General features: G+C 41.3%; 1 protein-coding gene across 1 annotated transcript in view; it reads left to right on the top strand.

The window, feature by feature from the left end:
• Positions 1-86: 86 nt before the first annotated feature.
• sptbn5 (spectrin, beta, non-erythrocytic 5) overlaps positions 87-16,365 on the top strand; it is a 48,686-nt gene continuing 32,407 nt past the window's right edge. The window contains 18 exon segments of the mRNA XM_077538293.1: positions 87-125; positions 2,234-2,367; positions 3,786-3,953; positions 4,315-4,434; positions 8,120-8,274; positions 10,156-10,384; positions 11,892-11,978; positions 12,066-12,173; positions 12,236-12,320; positions 12,601-12,734; positions 12,795-13,015; positions 13,141-13,279; positions 14,678-14,812; positions 14,895-14,983; positions 15,060-15,213; positions 15,548-15,751; positions 15,931-16,137; positions 16,207-16,357. Coding sequence (XP_077394419.1) covers positions 2,254-2,367; positions 3,786-3,953; positions 4,315-4,434; positions 8,120-8,274; positions 10,156-10,384; positions 11,892-11,978; positions 12,066-12,173; positions 12,236-12,320; positions 12,601-12,734; positions 12,795-13,015; positions 13,141-13,279; positions 14,678-14,812; positions 14,895-14,983; positions 15,060-15,213; positions 15,548-15,751; positions 15,931-16,137; positions 16,207-16,357 — 2,500 coding nt within the window. The 5' untranslated portion in view covers positions 87-125; positions 2,234-2,253.

A 16,365-nucleotide genomic window follows, 5' to 3' on the forward strand; every position in this document is an offset into this window, starting at 1 on the left:
ACGTATTCAAGAAAACGGAATCAGTTGCTGGACAGATAAAGTAAGCTTATGAGTCTTCTTTGCCTGAAGACTTGCGGCCATTTCCCCGCCACTCTTAAGAGGCGCTCCGCCTAGTGGCACGCCAGGTAACTGCTCAATAAGTCATGAACAGTGGAACCGTTATAGTGGCTGTATATTAACTACAAATATCACGATCGATAATAGATAATCAAAGTATCACGATTTATAGCCATATATCGTCCCACTCCTACCTGTCAAGGTCATAGTGCATTTGTGGCCGGTCAAGACAATTAGACTGCTTTTGTCCTGATTTTTCATGTTAGCTTTAGCGTTCATCATCAACGTTGGAAAATGTGGGCGACCAGCTCGGTAGTGACCCTCGTGAGGAGCAGTTCAAAACGGATGGATGGAAGTTTAGGTGGGACAGAGACGGTATGATGTGAACTCTGACCCTCGTGTGCGCTGCTGCCGTCAGGTGATGCTAGTTGGGTTATAAATGGATGCAAAGGTCTCACTCGCACATATACACCGTCACAAGCAGATTCTCATCTTTGGATCCTTCACTTTGAAAACAAGGTAGGTTCCGTTGAGGTTCTACTTGTGGTTTACTTGTAGCTTTTCCTGTGGGACTTCCTTGTTTCTGACAATTCTGTTGAGATATCAACTGTTCTACTTTTGGTTCCACTTGAGGTTTCTATTTACAGTTCTACTTGTGGTTCTACCATATGAAAGTTGAACTTGTAGTTTTACCTGTGGTCCTTCGGGTTCTCTTTGTGTTTCTACTCATTTCCAATTGAGGTTCTACTTGAGGTTCCTCTTTCGAGGTAGTACTTGAGAGGTTCTAGTAGTGGTTCTTTTGGTTGTACTTACGGTCCTATTTGAGGTTCTAAGTGTGGTTGTACATGCGATTCTTGAGGTTCTACTTGAGGTTGTGCTTGTAACTTTCTACTTGAGGCTTAAAGTTCTATTTGTGATTCTACTTGAAATTCTTGAGCTTCTCAGTTCTACATAATGTTCTATTTAAGGTTCTACTTCAGGTTGAGCTTGAGAGGTTCTCATTGAGGTCTACTTTTGAGGCTTGTAGTTTAATTGAATTCGACTTGAGGTTTTACTTAATGTTGAGGTTCTATGTGTAGTTGCACTTGGGATTCATGAGGCTCTACTTAAGGTTCTACTTGAGGTTCCTCTTCAGAGGTAGTACTTGAGAGGTTCAAGTAGTGGTTCTTTTGGTTGTACCAACAGTTCTATTTGAGGTTCTTCATGTGGTTGTACATGTAATTTTTGAGATTGTGCTTATAAGTTTTTCCTTGAGGCTTAAAGTTCTATTTGTGGTTCTACTTCAAATTCTTGAGCCTCTCACATGTACTTGTAGTTCTACATAATGTTCTATTTGAGGTTCTACTTCCGGTTGAGCTTGAGAGGTTGTAATTGAGGTCTACTTGCAAGACTTGTTGTTTTATTTACTTCTACTTGAGGTTTTACTGAATGTTGAGGTTCTATGTGTGGTTGTACTTGGGATTCCTGAGGTTCTACTTAAGGTTCTATTGGAGGTTCTACTTCTGGTCGAACTTGAGGCTTGTTGCTCTATTTGTGGTTGTACTTCAAATTTTTTGAGGTGCTTGCAGACAGTTGTACTTGCAGTTCTAAACAACGTTCTACTTGAGCTTCTACTTCAGGTTGACCTTGAGAGGTTCTAATTAAGGTTTGCCTTGCAATGATTCGATATGACGCTTTTGGCTTTTATTTACTTCTACTTGAGGTTCTACTTCAGGTTGTCCTTGCGATGTTCAACTTGTGGTTTTATTTGTGGTTCGACTTGAGGGTGTACTTCAATTTTTGTGTACAGTTCAATTTGTGGTTCTCTTGATGTTCTTGTGGTTGTATTTGTGGTCTAAAAGAAGTTCTATTCGAAGTTCCACTTCAGGGCTGTCCTTGAGAGGTCCTACTTGTGGTTCTTGAGATTGTACTTTGTTTTTCTTGACAGCGGCATTCTCCATTGTACTTGAGGCTTGTGGTTCCACTTGTGGTTGTGCAAAGGAAGCATACTTGTCACTTTAATGGTCCTTTTATAGGCCGTAGGTCTTCTCAAGGTGAGCGTGAGGAATGTTTACAGGCCCGTAAATGTTGGCGAAAGTGCTCGGTCAGCACCAATCAGGTGAAAGCACCTGACAGTCATCATGTGATGATCACAAATACCACATCAAAGACAGTTGATGGTAATAATACCATTTAGGACGAGCGCAACCAATCGGGATGGAGGGCGATGAGGACGGCGCCGGCCGGGTCCGAGAGCTTCAGGAGCAGAGGATGACGGTCCAGAAGAAAACCTTTACCAAGTGGATCAACAGTGTCTTCTCCAAGAACCAGGTCACACATTTGACTTTTTCTCCTATACGTTTGTATGTGGGCCTGTTAGCATTGTTAGCAAAGACGCTAAATGTCCCATCAATCAAAGTAGAAGTGGTTTTCGGAAATTAGCATTAGCATATTGCACATGTTACTTCAGCATCACATACATTGGCTTTACATAAATCAACAATACATTATTAGCGTTACATAAATTAGGATTTTGACATTAGCATTAGTGTCACAACCATTAGCATTACATACTAACATTATTTACATACACTGTATTGATGTTCATGTTACAAAATTAGCATTTTGTAAAGTAGCATCATGACATCAGCACCAAATACAAGTATTACAAGCATTACAAATATTACATTATAATATACACAGTTTTATACATATATATATATATATATATATATATATATATATATATATATATATATATATATATATATATATATATATATATATATATATATATATATATATATTAGAGCTGTCAAACGATTAAATTTTTTAATCAGATTAATCATATCGTAGAATTTTAATTAATCACGATTAATCACTGTCTTAAAAAGGCTTTTTTCCCCCAACATTATTGCCCGCTGCACACGCTCATCCTACTTTTTCTAATCAATTAAATATTTGCATCATTTAAAATGGGAAAAAAATGACCTACGGCATATGTAAACATTTATTAAATGCTTTACTTTAATGCATGTAGTTATGTTTATTGCTCAAACTCCAACAGCTACCATTAATGTAACCATCCACTGGCGGCTAAAAAGGATCATCTGCGGTCAAAATTAATAGTGTGATTAATCTGTGGTAATACAATGATTAATGCGATAATTTTTTTGTGATTAATTAATTAGTTAACGCTTTAACTTTGACAGCACTAATATATATATATATATATATATATATATATATATATATATATATATATATATATATATATATATATATATATATATATATCGACCAAACTGAAACCAGAAGTCAAAGGGGAATTTAAAAAAAAAAAAAAACTTGCAAAAAGTAAGCTAGCTGTGAGCACAGCATACAAACCAAGTAGTGGGCAAGTGGCTGTGATCGATGTCATCAAACACAATCAAAAATGTCAACTCAATTTCTTTTTTCTTTTTTTTAATTGAACAAACAATAATACAAAACAGTATAATAGCCAGGGGGAACTCAATTTGAGACACTTTTAGTATCCACTTATGACCAAGTTGTGTAACACTGATAGGAAGTGTGGCAGCGGCGGCCTCTTGTTTGATGACCTCAACTTCCTGTTGGACTTTTAAGGAAACATCCCGCACTTTATTTTGAAAGCAAACGTCAAAACATGTCCGAGTAATCGTCAACATGTTCAAGTGCAGCTTTTAGCTTCTTGGCTAACGTTATCTTGAACGTCACGTGTGTTGAAGGAGAAGTGCGAGCTGACGGACGTGTACACGGAGCTGAAGAGCGGCGTGGTTCTGATCCGGCTGCTGGAGCTCATCTCCGGCAAGACGCTGGCGCCGCCCAGCCGCCGCAGACTCAGGGTCCATTTCCTGGAGAACAATGGCGTCGCCATCAACTTCCTGAGGAGCAAGGTGACCTTCCTGTTCCTCACCAATCACACCTGACATGATGACACACGCAAATGCACCACTCGGACAGTTCAAGTGTGCGTTTGATGATTGGTGACATCGTGTGGCCACTTTCGGTATTACAATCACCATCCTGGTTTGTCATCTTAAAAAAAATGTGCCATTTTGTGTCTTGCGATGTGAGCAAATATTGATGCAGTTGAGCGCACTTCAGAGTCCCGCCGCTAGTGGGCGCCAGCAACCTTCACAATCACAACAACCGTTGTCGATGGGGGTGTTTTGACTCTGTGTGGTACTTGATGATTTCACGTCATCAAAATATGTGAAGTTCACAAGCGTATTAAAGTTTTTGTTTGTGTGTGAGGTCCGAGTGGACGCGATCGGTCCGGAGAACGTAGTTGACGGGGACCGCACGCTGATCCTGGGCTTGCTGTGGATCATCATCCTCCGCTTCCAGATTGGGAACATCAACCTGCTGGAACAGGTCTTTTTCATTTCCCTTAACCTGTCTCCCTTCGGTTCCGTCCTTCTTCCACTCGAGTTTTTCCTTCTTCTGTTTTCCTTTTTTTTTTTGCTTTCCTCATTTTACTTTCCTTCTGTTGACTTTTTTCTTCTTTCCTTCTTCCCGTTCTCTTCGTCCTTTCTTCTTGCTCTCTCCTTCCATCCTGTTGCTTTCATTCACCTGTGTGGGCGCACGAGCGCGAGCGTCTCAGGAGCAGAGGGTTATTGTTTACTAAGGGTGTCACGATTTCGATTTTTTATCGAAATCGATCGAAATTACGTCACGATTTCGAGCATCGAAATAGAAGAGAGGACACACGATTCGATGCCCCCCCCCCCCCGCGCCCGCCGCCACCGCCGCCACCGCCACCTCCCAGGAAAGCAAATGAGACGCAGCCATTCAGCTACTAGCTAACGGCACTTGTTAGCTGACTTCTCCTGCAGTCATGATGGCAAGCGCGGACAGACACAGCAATGGTGCTTCAAGCCGCTCCCGCTTCTCTTGTCACCAGTTTGGAAACATTTTGCGTTCCCGGTGAGTTATGTCGACAACGTTCACGTTGTCGATAAAAAGACCACAGTTGCAAGATATGCTATGTGCGCGTACTGTACTCGGCCACGGTGTTACGCCCGGCTCGTCAAGGGGAAGGGAAGTAACACAATAACAGAAAATATAGAGTAGATAAACACGGGTCGACTTTAACATCTGAGTAGTTTTAATTGAAATTTCAGGCAGGGGTTTGACAAGGGAGTGAAAGTGGAAGGTGAACAAATAATAACCGCATTTGACAGAACTGACAGAACGGAGGAGAAACAACAATAACCAATAGGGGTATAATACACGGATACACAATAGCGTCGCGCTGGCACAGTCGTCCAATCGGAGTGTCGCGCTGGCACAGTCGTCCAATCGGAGTGTCGCGCTGGCACAGTCCTCCAATCAGAGTGTCGCGCTGGCGCATTCAAACTGAAGTACCATTATACGGGCACCAGCCGACACAAACACACACATACATACTAGGGGAGCGGAGCCGGCGGCGGGCCCGAGCCGCCAGCCGTAACAACGGGAAACACGACAAACATGACGGGACATTTACGCAGGCATCACAAAGATTTAGATTTATCAAATTCAACTAGAAGTGGGAAAACAACGGTCCAACCAACTATTTCATCCTCATTTACAGTGAAACTTCCACACACTTCAGCTCGCGCGAAACGCCAGATCCATAGGTCTATTTATAGCAGCAGACCTGCAGCCTTGGAAAACGCTGGATTCAAACATTTAATTAGTGTACTTGAACCACGCTACAGTATGCCCAGCAACTGTAAATGTTGGGATATAGTTTGTTCAGCCTGTATTTGTTCCATGACTTTGGATACAATATATTTTTTGTTGTTGTTGCACATTGCACATTATTTTAAGAGGAACGCACAGCACACTGTTGTAACCAAAAACAGTCAATAGATGGCAGGCACCCACTGTGACTTTTTGTTTTTGTTTTTTTATTTTTTATTTTACACTTCAGTAAGAACAAGACGGTTAACTTTATATTGTAAATAAATTCTTTGAATTTGATCATTCCTGCCTAATGTCAATTATCATATATTACATAAATTTACACAAAAATAATATGGAAATTGCATCACCTATATGTAGCCGATCTTTTGAAATAAGATTTACTGTACAATGAATAGAACCAATGATCATAGACTAGCCTTAGCCTACAGAAGCATATGCCTCTGTGTTATAAAGTGGGGGAGCGAAAAAAAAAAAAAAAAAAAATCGAAAAAAAAATCGAATCGTGACCCCAAAATCGAAATTTAAATCGAATCGTGGAGTTGGCGAATCGTGACACCCCTATTGTTTACAGTTTTGGAATTTGTTCATTTGAGTTAGTTTTGATTTCGTTTTACAATATATGTATTAGGGGTGTGAATTGCCTCCTCAGCTGGCGATTCGATTTGTATCATGATTTCATAGGTCACGGTTCGATTCGATACCGATGAATCCTGATATGAATCTATAAGTTGCTTTTTTTTTTTTTTTTTAAGAGAATACTAATCAGTAAACTTGTAACTGTACACCATAAGATTTGTATGAAAATCTATTTATTTAACTGTGAGCCACTGTATTAAACAAACAATCTGTTGCAATCCGTTTCATGTTTGAACAGCATTGAAATCAAATATTAATGTACCATGAATAGAACATTCTTCCAAGCTTGACGTGTGAACCCTAAGTAAGATGTTTTGTTGAATATTTCCATTAAAAAAAAAATGTTTACATATCAATTCAACTGCATGTAGAATTGATTCGAGAATTGCGCACTGTAATATTGCAATATATTGCCGAATCGATTTTTTTTTAACACCGTTAATATGAATATATATTGATTATTAGAAATTCTGTTTGGTCCAAACATAATTACATAATTATAGTATAATTAAAAAATACATATATATAAATACTATAATTATACTTATATATATATATATATATATATATATATATATATATATATATATATATATAATTATATATGTATATGTATATATATATATATAATTATATATGTATATGTATATATATATATATATATTATATAAGTATAATTATAGTATTTATATATATGTATTTTTTAATTGGTCTTAAAATTTTGAAATGTGTAAACATTTTCTTCTTTTGTACCAAAAAATAATAATTGCTTGAATAATCGTGATTTCAATTCTTGCCAAAATAATCGTGATTATTATTTTTTCCATAATCCAGCAGCCTCTAACTCCTTGTAAACAATTACCAAACAAACAAGTGGACAATGAACAGTAATTGAAGAAAAAGATGGTTTTGTAATACGCTTAAATGCTAAATATGTTTTTGGCAATAGGGTTTAATTAAAAAATAAATGAATAGAATAATCAATTACAAAAACATTTGACAGCCGTAAGCAGCGCAACGCTTGTTTGACACGTAAATTTGAAAGAAGTAGAATGAAAACAGGAAGTATATTTCAGGTCCGCCTCCTTTTTCAAACTCTTCAATCCTGCTTTTTACGCCGGCGGCAAGTGACTGCCCGTCGGGTCCTTTTTTGCAATCAAACCACAACTGTGGTCTAACAGCAGTTATTATAGTTTTGGAATTTTTCCATTTGAGTTAGTTTTGATTTTGTTTTGAGTTTGTTTTCTTTGTTTTTTTAAATTGAATTAGTTTGAATGAGTTTTCAGGCTGATTCTGTTCGTTTTCATTAGTTTTATTTATTTAATAAATGCTTAGTTTTAGTTTGTTTTTTGAATGTGTATTGTGCACAATATTTAAAAAAAACAGCATGGGACTGACATCATCTGAAGGTGCTTTTCTATTGGCTTCTGCGAGATGATGTCACTTTTGTGTGACACACTTTCAAACTTCCTTATTCCTGTTAATATAAAAAAATTAATCGACTTAAAATCACATTTCAAATCAACCCCAAAGGCTCATACATTAAATTCATTACCAAATACGAAAACGAGAGACATTTTTTCTGTAATTAGTTATAGTTTTTTAAACATAAAATGTAGTTTCAGTTCATTTTTTGTTTTTATTGTATTTTATTTCATTAACGAAATTGTTTTTTTTTTATTGTAGTTTTTTTCCCCAAATAGTTGTAGTTGACTCAAATAACCTTGCTCAGGAGTCGGGTTCGAGCAGCGTGCACGTGTCGGCAAGAGAAGCCTTGTTGATTTGGTGCCAGAGGAAGACATCGGGATACGCCGGAGTCGACGTGCAGGATTTCTCGCCCAGCTGGAGGGACGGACTCGCTTTCAATGCGCTCATACACGCACACAGGTAACACATACACACGCTTGTCTTTGTGTCATCGTGGGGACATCTCACTGACATCATGCCTGACCCTAAGCTCAACCCTAACCTAATTTAAAGCTAAAGTCTAAAAGCAAGTCTTGATCTGAACTTGTGGGGACCACCAAAATGTCCCCACAATTTCAAGTTGGTCCCCACAATAGTCGTTAAACCAGGAACAAAATTTTACCTGTTTTTTTCTAAAAAAATGTTTTATTAAATTAAAATTTAAAAAATTTATTTTGTATTTATTTTATTTTATTTTTTAAATTAAACTAAAATAAACAAATTAAATTAGCATTTATTTTATTTATTTTTTTAATTAAAAAACAAAACAAAAACAAAAACACGTGTACGAGCCCCACAATGTAGCAACGACAGGCACGTGCACGCACATGTACGCGTATATGCAAACAGGTAACGCACACCTGTGCAGACACACAGACATCAAGGTTGCCCGAGATAAGAAAAACTAACGCAGTAACTCACACATGATTGAATTTGAAAAACATTTTTGTTAGCAAAGAATAACAACTAAAAGGAAAGTCAAGCAGTCGCTTGAGAATTACATTGTTCCTTTTATTACACAATACTTAGTGACCTTTTGTTTTGTTTTGTTTTTTTAAATCTTGCACTTGATAAACACGCCAAATATTAGAAAAACGAATGCATTTTTGAAGAACCTGCTCTAAAAACTCAGTAAGACGAACTGAAATGAAACAACCAAAATCAAACGTAGTTATAAAAAGGGGTGTGGTTACCTCACCATACGATACAATGTGTGATACAAGGCTCACCGTAACGATTAACTCACCATATGACGATACCACAATTATCGATAGATTGGTCAGGTAATAAATCCATGATTATCTACGATAAAACTAATCATAAAACAACAATGAAAATAATAATAATAATAATATTAATAATAATAATAATAATAAATACAATTAATACATGTCAATAAATAATAATAAAAATAAATACAAATAAAAAACATTAAAACAATTATAATTCATAATCTATCCATCCATCCATCCATCCATCCATCCCTTTTCTTAACCGCTTACTCCTCACAAGGGTATATAAAAATAAATAATAATAAGAAGAAGAAGACGAATACATAATAAAAATACATAATAAAATACATAATAAAAATAAAATAAATAAATGTCAAATTAAAAAAAAATCACAATTCATAATCCATCCATCCATCCATCCATCCATCCATCCATTCATCCATCCATCTATAAATTTATAATAAATGAAAATAAAATAAATTAATGTCAATAAATAACAAAAATAAATAATAAAAATAAAAAACAAAAAAATATTCATAATCTATCCATCCATTTTCTTAACTTCTTACTCCTCACAAAGGTATATAAAAATAAATATAATAATAATAATAATAATAATAATAATAATAAATAATACATAAAATAAGATAAATGTAAAAAAATAATAAAAATAAAAAACAAAAAAATTATAATTCATAATCATTCCATCCATTTTCTTAACCGCTTACTCCTCACAAGGGTATATAAAAATAAATATAATAATAATAATAATAATAATAATAATAATAATAAACAACTAATCTCATGAGTCTTCTTCGCCTGAAGACTTGCGTCCATTTCCCCGCCACTCTTATGAGGCACTCCCCCTAGTGGCCCGCCAACTAATTGCTCAATAAGTCATCAACAATGAATCCATTATAGTCGCTCGTTAACCACAAATATCGCGATACTTGCATAGGCGTATCGATAATCTATCGAGAGACAAAGCATCGTGATATCGATATATCGTCACATCTCTAAGTTGTAATGAAAAAAAAAAACAAAAAACAATGAACTGTGGTCCGCTCAGGCCCGACCTGCTGGACTTCGCCAGCCTCGGCGCCAACGACCCCCGCCGGAACCTGCAGCAGGCGTTCAGCGTGGCCGAGCGGGCGCTCGGCATCATGCCGCTGCTGGAGGTGGACGACATCGTGGTACCGCGGCCCGACGAGAAGTCCATCATGACCTACGTGTCGCTCTTCTACCATCACTTCTCCCGGGTCAAACACGAGCAGACAGGACAGAAGAGGATCGCCAAGGTGACCGCTAGGGGGCGCATCGACGCGCACTATCGTGTTCTTCCAAGACACATTGGCATAAAACTAATTTTCGCTCATCCGGACTAATCTGGATGAGTTGAAATCTTTCATTGACGCGCTTGACTAGCAGCACGGCACACTTTCATCAGTATTATTATTATTATTATTATTATTATTGTTATTATTATTATTATTATTATTATTATTATTATTAGTATTAATGTGCACAAAATACACAAAAAGGTTCAATCTTGAAACGTAAATTGTTTGTTTGACTGAAGCTGGGTTAGTCAAATATGTGAGTCTTAGCTGCCCTCTGCTGGTGTAAGAGAGAAGTGCAAATACATCAGTTACTTGCAGTTACTGCCTTTTACTGCTAGTGGCCGCCACATGCACACAGTACAGCGACGTCACATGTAATCCAGCCGTCAACGTGGATTAAAGGGGGATTAGAGTCAGAAAGTCACCTGCAGGTAGAAGTGTTGCACACTCAAGTCATTGCAGACTAGAAAATTATTTCCATGAAATAGTTATAGACAGTTAGTGTTGTTGTTGTCTTTCTCTGGTGGGTGCGATTTTATGGGCGGGGCTTGGAGATTTCGCCAGGTGGTTAACCGCCAAAGACGCCGAAAACAGTGAACGTCTCGCAGACGGTCGAGTGATGTCAGCAGGTGTGACGTGAAGTCAGGAAGGTGTGGTTGAGGAGGGTGTGGGGGGGTCCAGTATGTCAGTGGGGGGCTACCTCAGTGGATTATGGGTAAAGAAGAAGTACAGAAGCGAGATGTCCACGTGGAGCCTGCACAAGGTTTGTCAAACTGAAAACAAAGTCAGAGTACAAAATGTTTGAGGAGTTGAAGGCACAACACCGGGTGAGAAAACATCAAGTAAGCAGACACCAAGTTAAAGAAAATCAAGTTCGAGAAGAATGTGTGAGAGAAGGTCCACTTTGAGATCGTCAAGTCCGAGCACATTCAGTTAGGAGAACATCAAGATAGGAAGCACAAAGTTATGATAAAGTGATGATACATTTGAACAACCAGTTAGACAACATCAAGTCAGACCACCTAGTGATGGAACATTAATTTTGTGAATATCAGTTTAGAATACTGGATTAAATTTGAGAACATCAAGTTAGAACAGGGTTGGGCAAGGAGGGCCGGAGTCCTGCAGGTTTTGGAGGTTTCCCTCTTCTGACACAAGCTGATTGCAATCAACAGGACCGTTATCAGGCTTATGCAGAGCTTGCTGATGAGCTGATCATATATCAGCTGTGTTGGAGAAGGGAAACATCCAAAACCTGCAAGACTCCAGCCCTCGAGGACCGAGATTGCCCACCCATGTGTTAGAACCTCATATTAACCATTAAATCAGAGAACGTCAAATTAGAGAACATGAAGTTAGACAACATCAAGTCCGAACACGTTAACTTAGAGAAATTAAAGTCTGAACATCTTGATCAAGGTCAAGAAGTTAGAGAGGATTGTCAACTTGTGGACTGTCCCCTCAGATTGTGGGCATGCTGATGGATCTGGACAGCATGAAGGTCCAGTATGACAAGATGGTGTCAGAGCTTCTGCGCTGGATCCGAGCGATGGTAAGAAGAAGTTTAAACGCGAGGACGATGATTTAGGATTATGGCGATCATAAAACAAAAACAAAACAAATGAATGAATGATTGCAGGTGCTGCGTCTCAACGACAGAACGTTCCCCGACTCCGTGAAAGAGCTCCAGGTCCTGATGGTGGACTTCAAGACCTATAGGACGCAGGAGAAACCGCCCAAATATCAGGTGAGCAATCGGATGCTTTGGAAAATGTTTTGAGAACCATCAACTTCATCTTTCTTCTTCAGGAACGTGGCACCATCGAAGCCCATTTGTTCAGTCTCAAGACTCAGCTGGCTGCGAACAACCAGAAAGCCTACACGCCACCGGAAGGCAAGCATGCAAATTTGAAATTTGGTAGACGTGCGTATCATGAGTGGACCCACAAAAAAAGTCTCAAGAAGACACAGGAAGTTTGCCATTTTGGTTTGAAGCAGCAAAATTAAGCCCCAGAACCCAGTTAGATTGAGCTAAATGACATTTGGCAAACAATTCTATCATGTTTGGACCCACAAAAAAAAAAAAAAAAAGTCTCAAGAAGCCATTAAGTAACGACACAGGAGGTCTGTCCAGGAAGTCCACTAACATGTCTCGCCGTACGTTCTTTGTGAAGGCAAAACTCTCAGAGACATCGAGAAAGGTTGGACCCTTCTGGAGAAAGCAGAACACGAGCGAGAAAGAGCCCTGCAGGAGGCGCTCCTGCGCTTGGAGAACCTGGAGCAGCTGGCCCAGAAGTTTGGCAGAAAGGTAAGTTAGGTGGAATCTGATGTGATGTTGACCAGATGTTTATGAGGCGTCTATGACCAGGCCGCTCTGAGGGAAGGCTACGTGAAGGACACCCTGCGCCTCATCCGTCGGCAGGATTTTACAGGTCTGAACACTCTGGAGGAGGCCCGGGCGGCCAGCAGGCGTCTGGAGGCGCTTGCCGCCGACGCTCAGGCCAGGGAGCCTCGCTTTGCCGCCCTGCGAGACATGGCCCGCGCCATCCGGAGAGGAAACTACCATGGCAAGGAGCTGGTCAGCAGGAGGTGAGTCAGATTATGACGACACGGGGCGCCAAGTGAAGTTGGACTTTGTGGCCCTCCGTATCGGCCAATAATATTGATGACTCATCATTCATCGGGTCTTAAAATATTGTAAAAATGTGTGGCAGGGAGGAGAAGATCAGCAGCGGATGGAAGGATCTTCTGCAACAGATGCAGGAGCAGAAGCGGCTTCTGGGAAATGTAGTCTCCACTCTCAGCGTCCTCCGAGACCTCGACGTCATCTCCCAGGAACTCAAAGACCTTCACGTGTGTGCAAAAGACATCTTTTGATTGATTGTGTCGATTGTTTGGGGATGTTAGGGATCAAGCCCCAACGGTTAACTGGATAGGACAAATTTTGAAGACCATCCCTCTATCCATTTTCTTCTGCTAATCCACAGTCGGGGATAGCCCAGACATTCCTCTCCCCAGCCACTTTCTCCAGCTCTTCCGGAGAAGTTGCAGGCGAACCGGGAGACATCGTCTCTCCAGTGTGTCCTGTATCATTCCCGAGGCCTCCTTATGGTGGGTGATGCCCAGAACACCTTACGAGGGATGCGTCCAGGAGGAATCCGAAGCAGATGCCCGGGCCACCTCAACTGGCTCCTCTAGACGCGACCATCTCACCCTGTCTTTAAATGAGAGCCCGGACACTCTGCGGAGGAAACTCTTTTCAGCCACTTGTGTTCGGGCTCTTGTTCTTTCAGGCCCAAACAACATCTCGTGACCATAGGTGATGGTAGGAATGTAGCTAGGCAGTTAAATCAAGAGGTTTGCCTTCTGGCTCAGCTCCCCCACCACGATAGACCGATACAGTCACTGCAGACGCTGCACTGATCTGTCGATCTCCTTCTCCATCCTGCCCTCACTCATGAGCAAGACCATACTTGAACTCCTCCATATGGTGTAGGATCAATTTCCCCTCCAGACCTGAAGCGGGCTCTCCAGCCTTTTACGACTTAGGACCATGGTCTCAGATATGGAGTTGCTGATTTTGATCCCAACCGCTTCATACTAAACCCGACAACCTCAATCAATGCCTTGGCTGCATCAAGAAATTCTTAACATCAAGATTCTGAACAGAATCAGTGACAAAGTGCAGGCAGCTTTGATAGAATCCAGTCCTCACTGGAAACAAGTCCGACTTACTGTACTGCCAGCAATGAGGAACAGACTCTGACATTGCTAGTACAGGAACCGAACATCCCGTTTCAGAGGGTTCGGTACCCCGTACTCGCGAAGCACCAATCACGGAACTCCCTGAGGGACATTGGCAAAAGTCTTCCCCAAGTCCACAGAACACATGTAGACTGGTTGGGTGGACAATATATATATATTATACCATTCCTTAAATTGTTTCTAATGTACCTACCATGTTAACAGTGGTCCCCAACCTTTTTTCCACCAAGGACTGGTTCATGGTAGTAGATTTTTCGCGAACTGCCAACCATTCTTCAATGTACATGATCTGAAGACTGGCACTTGGCCGTGGACCAGTGGTTGGGGACCACAGATTGAAATCATTAATGTACTGCAAACTATTGGCTTGTTCCTTATCCCTTATACTTCCTTGCCGCCAATTAGTGTCCGATTAGTTAGAGATTGGCATGCTAGTTTGCTAAAGAGAGTGACTGTTTGACAAATGTCGACTCGGTTCGCTCGCAGGTCCAGGCCACCTCCTCCGAGTTGGGCAAGGAGTTGACGGAGGCGGAGTCTCTCCTGCAGAAGCACCGCCTCCTGGAAGCACAAATCTCAGCGCACGGCCAGACCATCAGCACCATCGGTGCCGCCGCCCTCAAGGTTTTGCTGCTCATCGGCTAAACATACAGCTCGCCGTGGCCGATCATGTGACAGGTTAACGGGCCGGTGTGGCCTCTTGCAGGGAAACGCGAGGGACGCGGTGGTGATGGAGAGTAGAGTGAGAGCTCTGCAGAGTCAGTACACGGCTTTGGTGTCGCACAGTAGTAGCAGGTTACACACACGCTCGCACCCCCACAATAAACACACATACACACACCCGTTTGTGATGCGGCGACTCACCTCACAGGAGGCGCCGTTTGGAGGCCACTTTGGCTCTGTTTGAGTTTTTCCACGATTGCGAGGAGTTGGAGGCGTGGCTTGACGAATGCCAGCTGCAGCTGCGGACCGCTGTGCTCGGACGCGACGTCGAGCAAGTGACTCTGGCGCTGCACAAACACAAGGTGACGTACACACACATTTGTCTTTGTATCATCATGGGGACTTATCATTGACATAATGGCTTTCCCTAACCTCAACCATCCAAAATGCTTGCTTACCCCCAATTCCTTACCTTAACCTCAACCATGACCCAATTCCAACCTTAACTCTAAAACCAAGTCTTGACCCTTAAAAAGAGGTCTCAACTTGTGGGGACCACCAAAATGTCCCCACAAGTTCAAGTCGGTCCCCACAAAGGTAGTTAAACCTGAAAAAACACGTGTACGGGCCCCACAATGTAGCAAAGGCGCACACACAAAAAGTAGTTTGTTCTCAATGGAATGCATGTGTATTAAGGCGCTGGAGGCGGCGCTTCATGCTCAGGAGTGCACGTACCATCGCGTGTTGCGTGAAGGTGAGAAGGTCAGCGCCGAGCAGAGCGCCGATGATCAGCTATATGTCAACAAACGCATCAAAACTTTGAACAAACTCTGGACGCAAGTCAACAACGACGCCGGCGCCAGAAGACGGAGACTGGACGCCGCTTCGACCATCAAACAGGTACAAGCCGAACGCGCAACAAAAACTAAAACAGTGGCTAAAAGTTTCTCTTTGCCACCATCTTGTGGTCTTGGTGGCAAAGAATGTCAACATCTTGGGTGTGCTCCAGCAATCTGTCTCCCGATTGGTCGGAAGATCTCCTTCTTATGTGTTGATTGGTTTTCGTTGTCCGCACCTAGTACTTTGCCGATGTGGAGGAGGCAAATTTGTGGCTGAGCGATAAGAAACCTCTGCTGACCAGCGAGGATTACGGAAAAGACGAATCCAGCTCAGCCTCTTTGCTGCAGCGCCACCTGCGCCTGGACAAGGAAATGACGGCCTACGGCGCGGAGATGAAGAGGCTGTCAGAGCAGTGCCAGAATGCTGCCCAGCTGACGGTGCTCACTGTGAGCTTCCGCAAAACCCCGTACGGACCACTCACCAATCTGGTCTAACTCTAACCCTGACCCGTGTAGTCAGAGCCCCAGCCGAATCTGGTGGTCCAATCCAGTGACTCGTCTGATGAGGAGGGACCGCAAGGGATGTCGCCGTCATCCAAGACCACAAGTGCAATTGGTTCCGTGACCCAGGAAGTCAAGGCCAAGCTCCGGTTAAGATACAGCCGAGGTACTTGA

Source organism: Festucalex cinctus, chromosome 12 (genome assembly GCF_051991245.1).
Source record: "Festucalex cinctus isolate MCC-2025b chromosome 12, RoL_Fcin_1.0, whole genome shotgun sequence".
Taxonomy (NCBI): domain Eukaryota; kingdom Metazoa; phylum Chordata; class Actinopteri; order Syngnathiformes; family Syngnathidae; genus Festucalex; species Festucalex cinctus.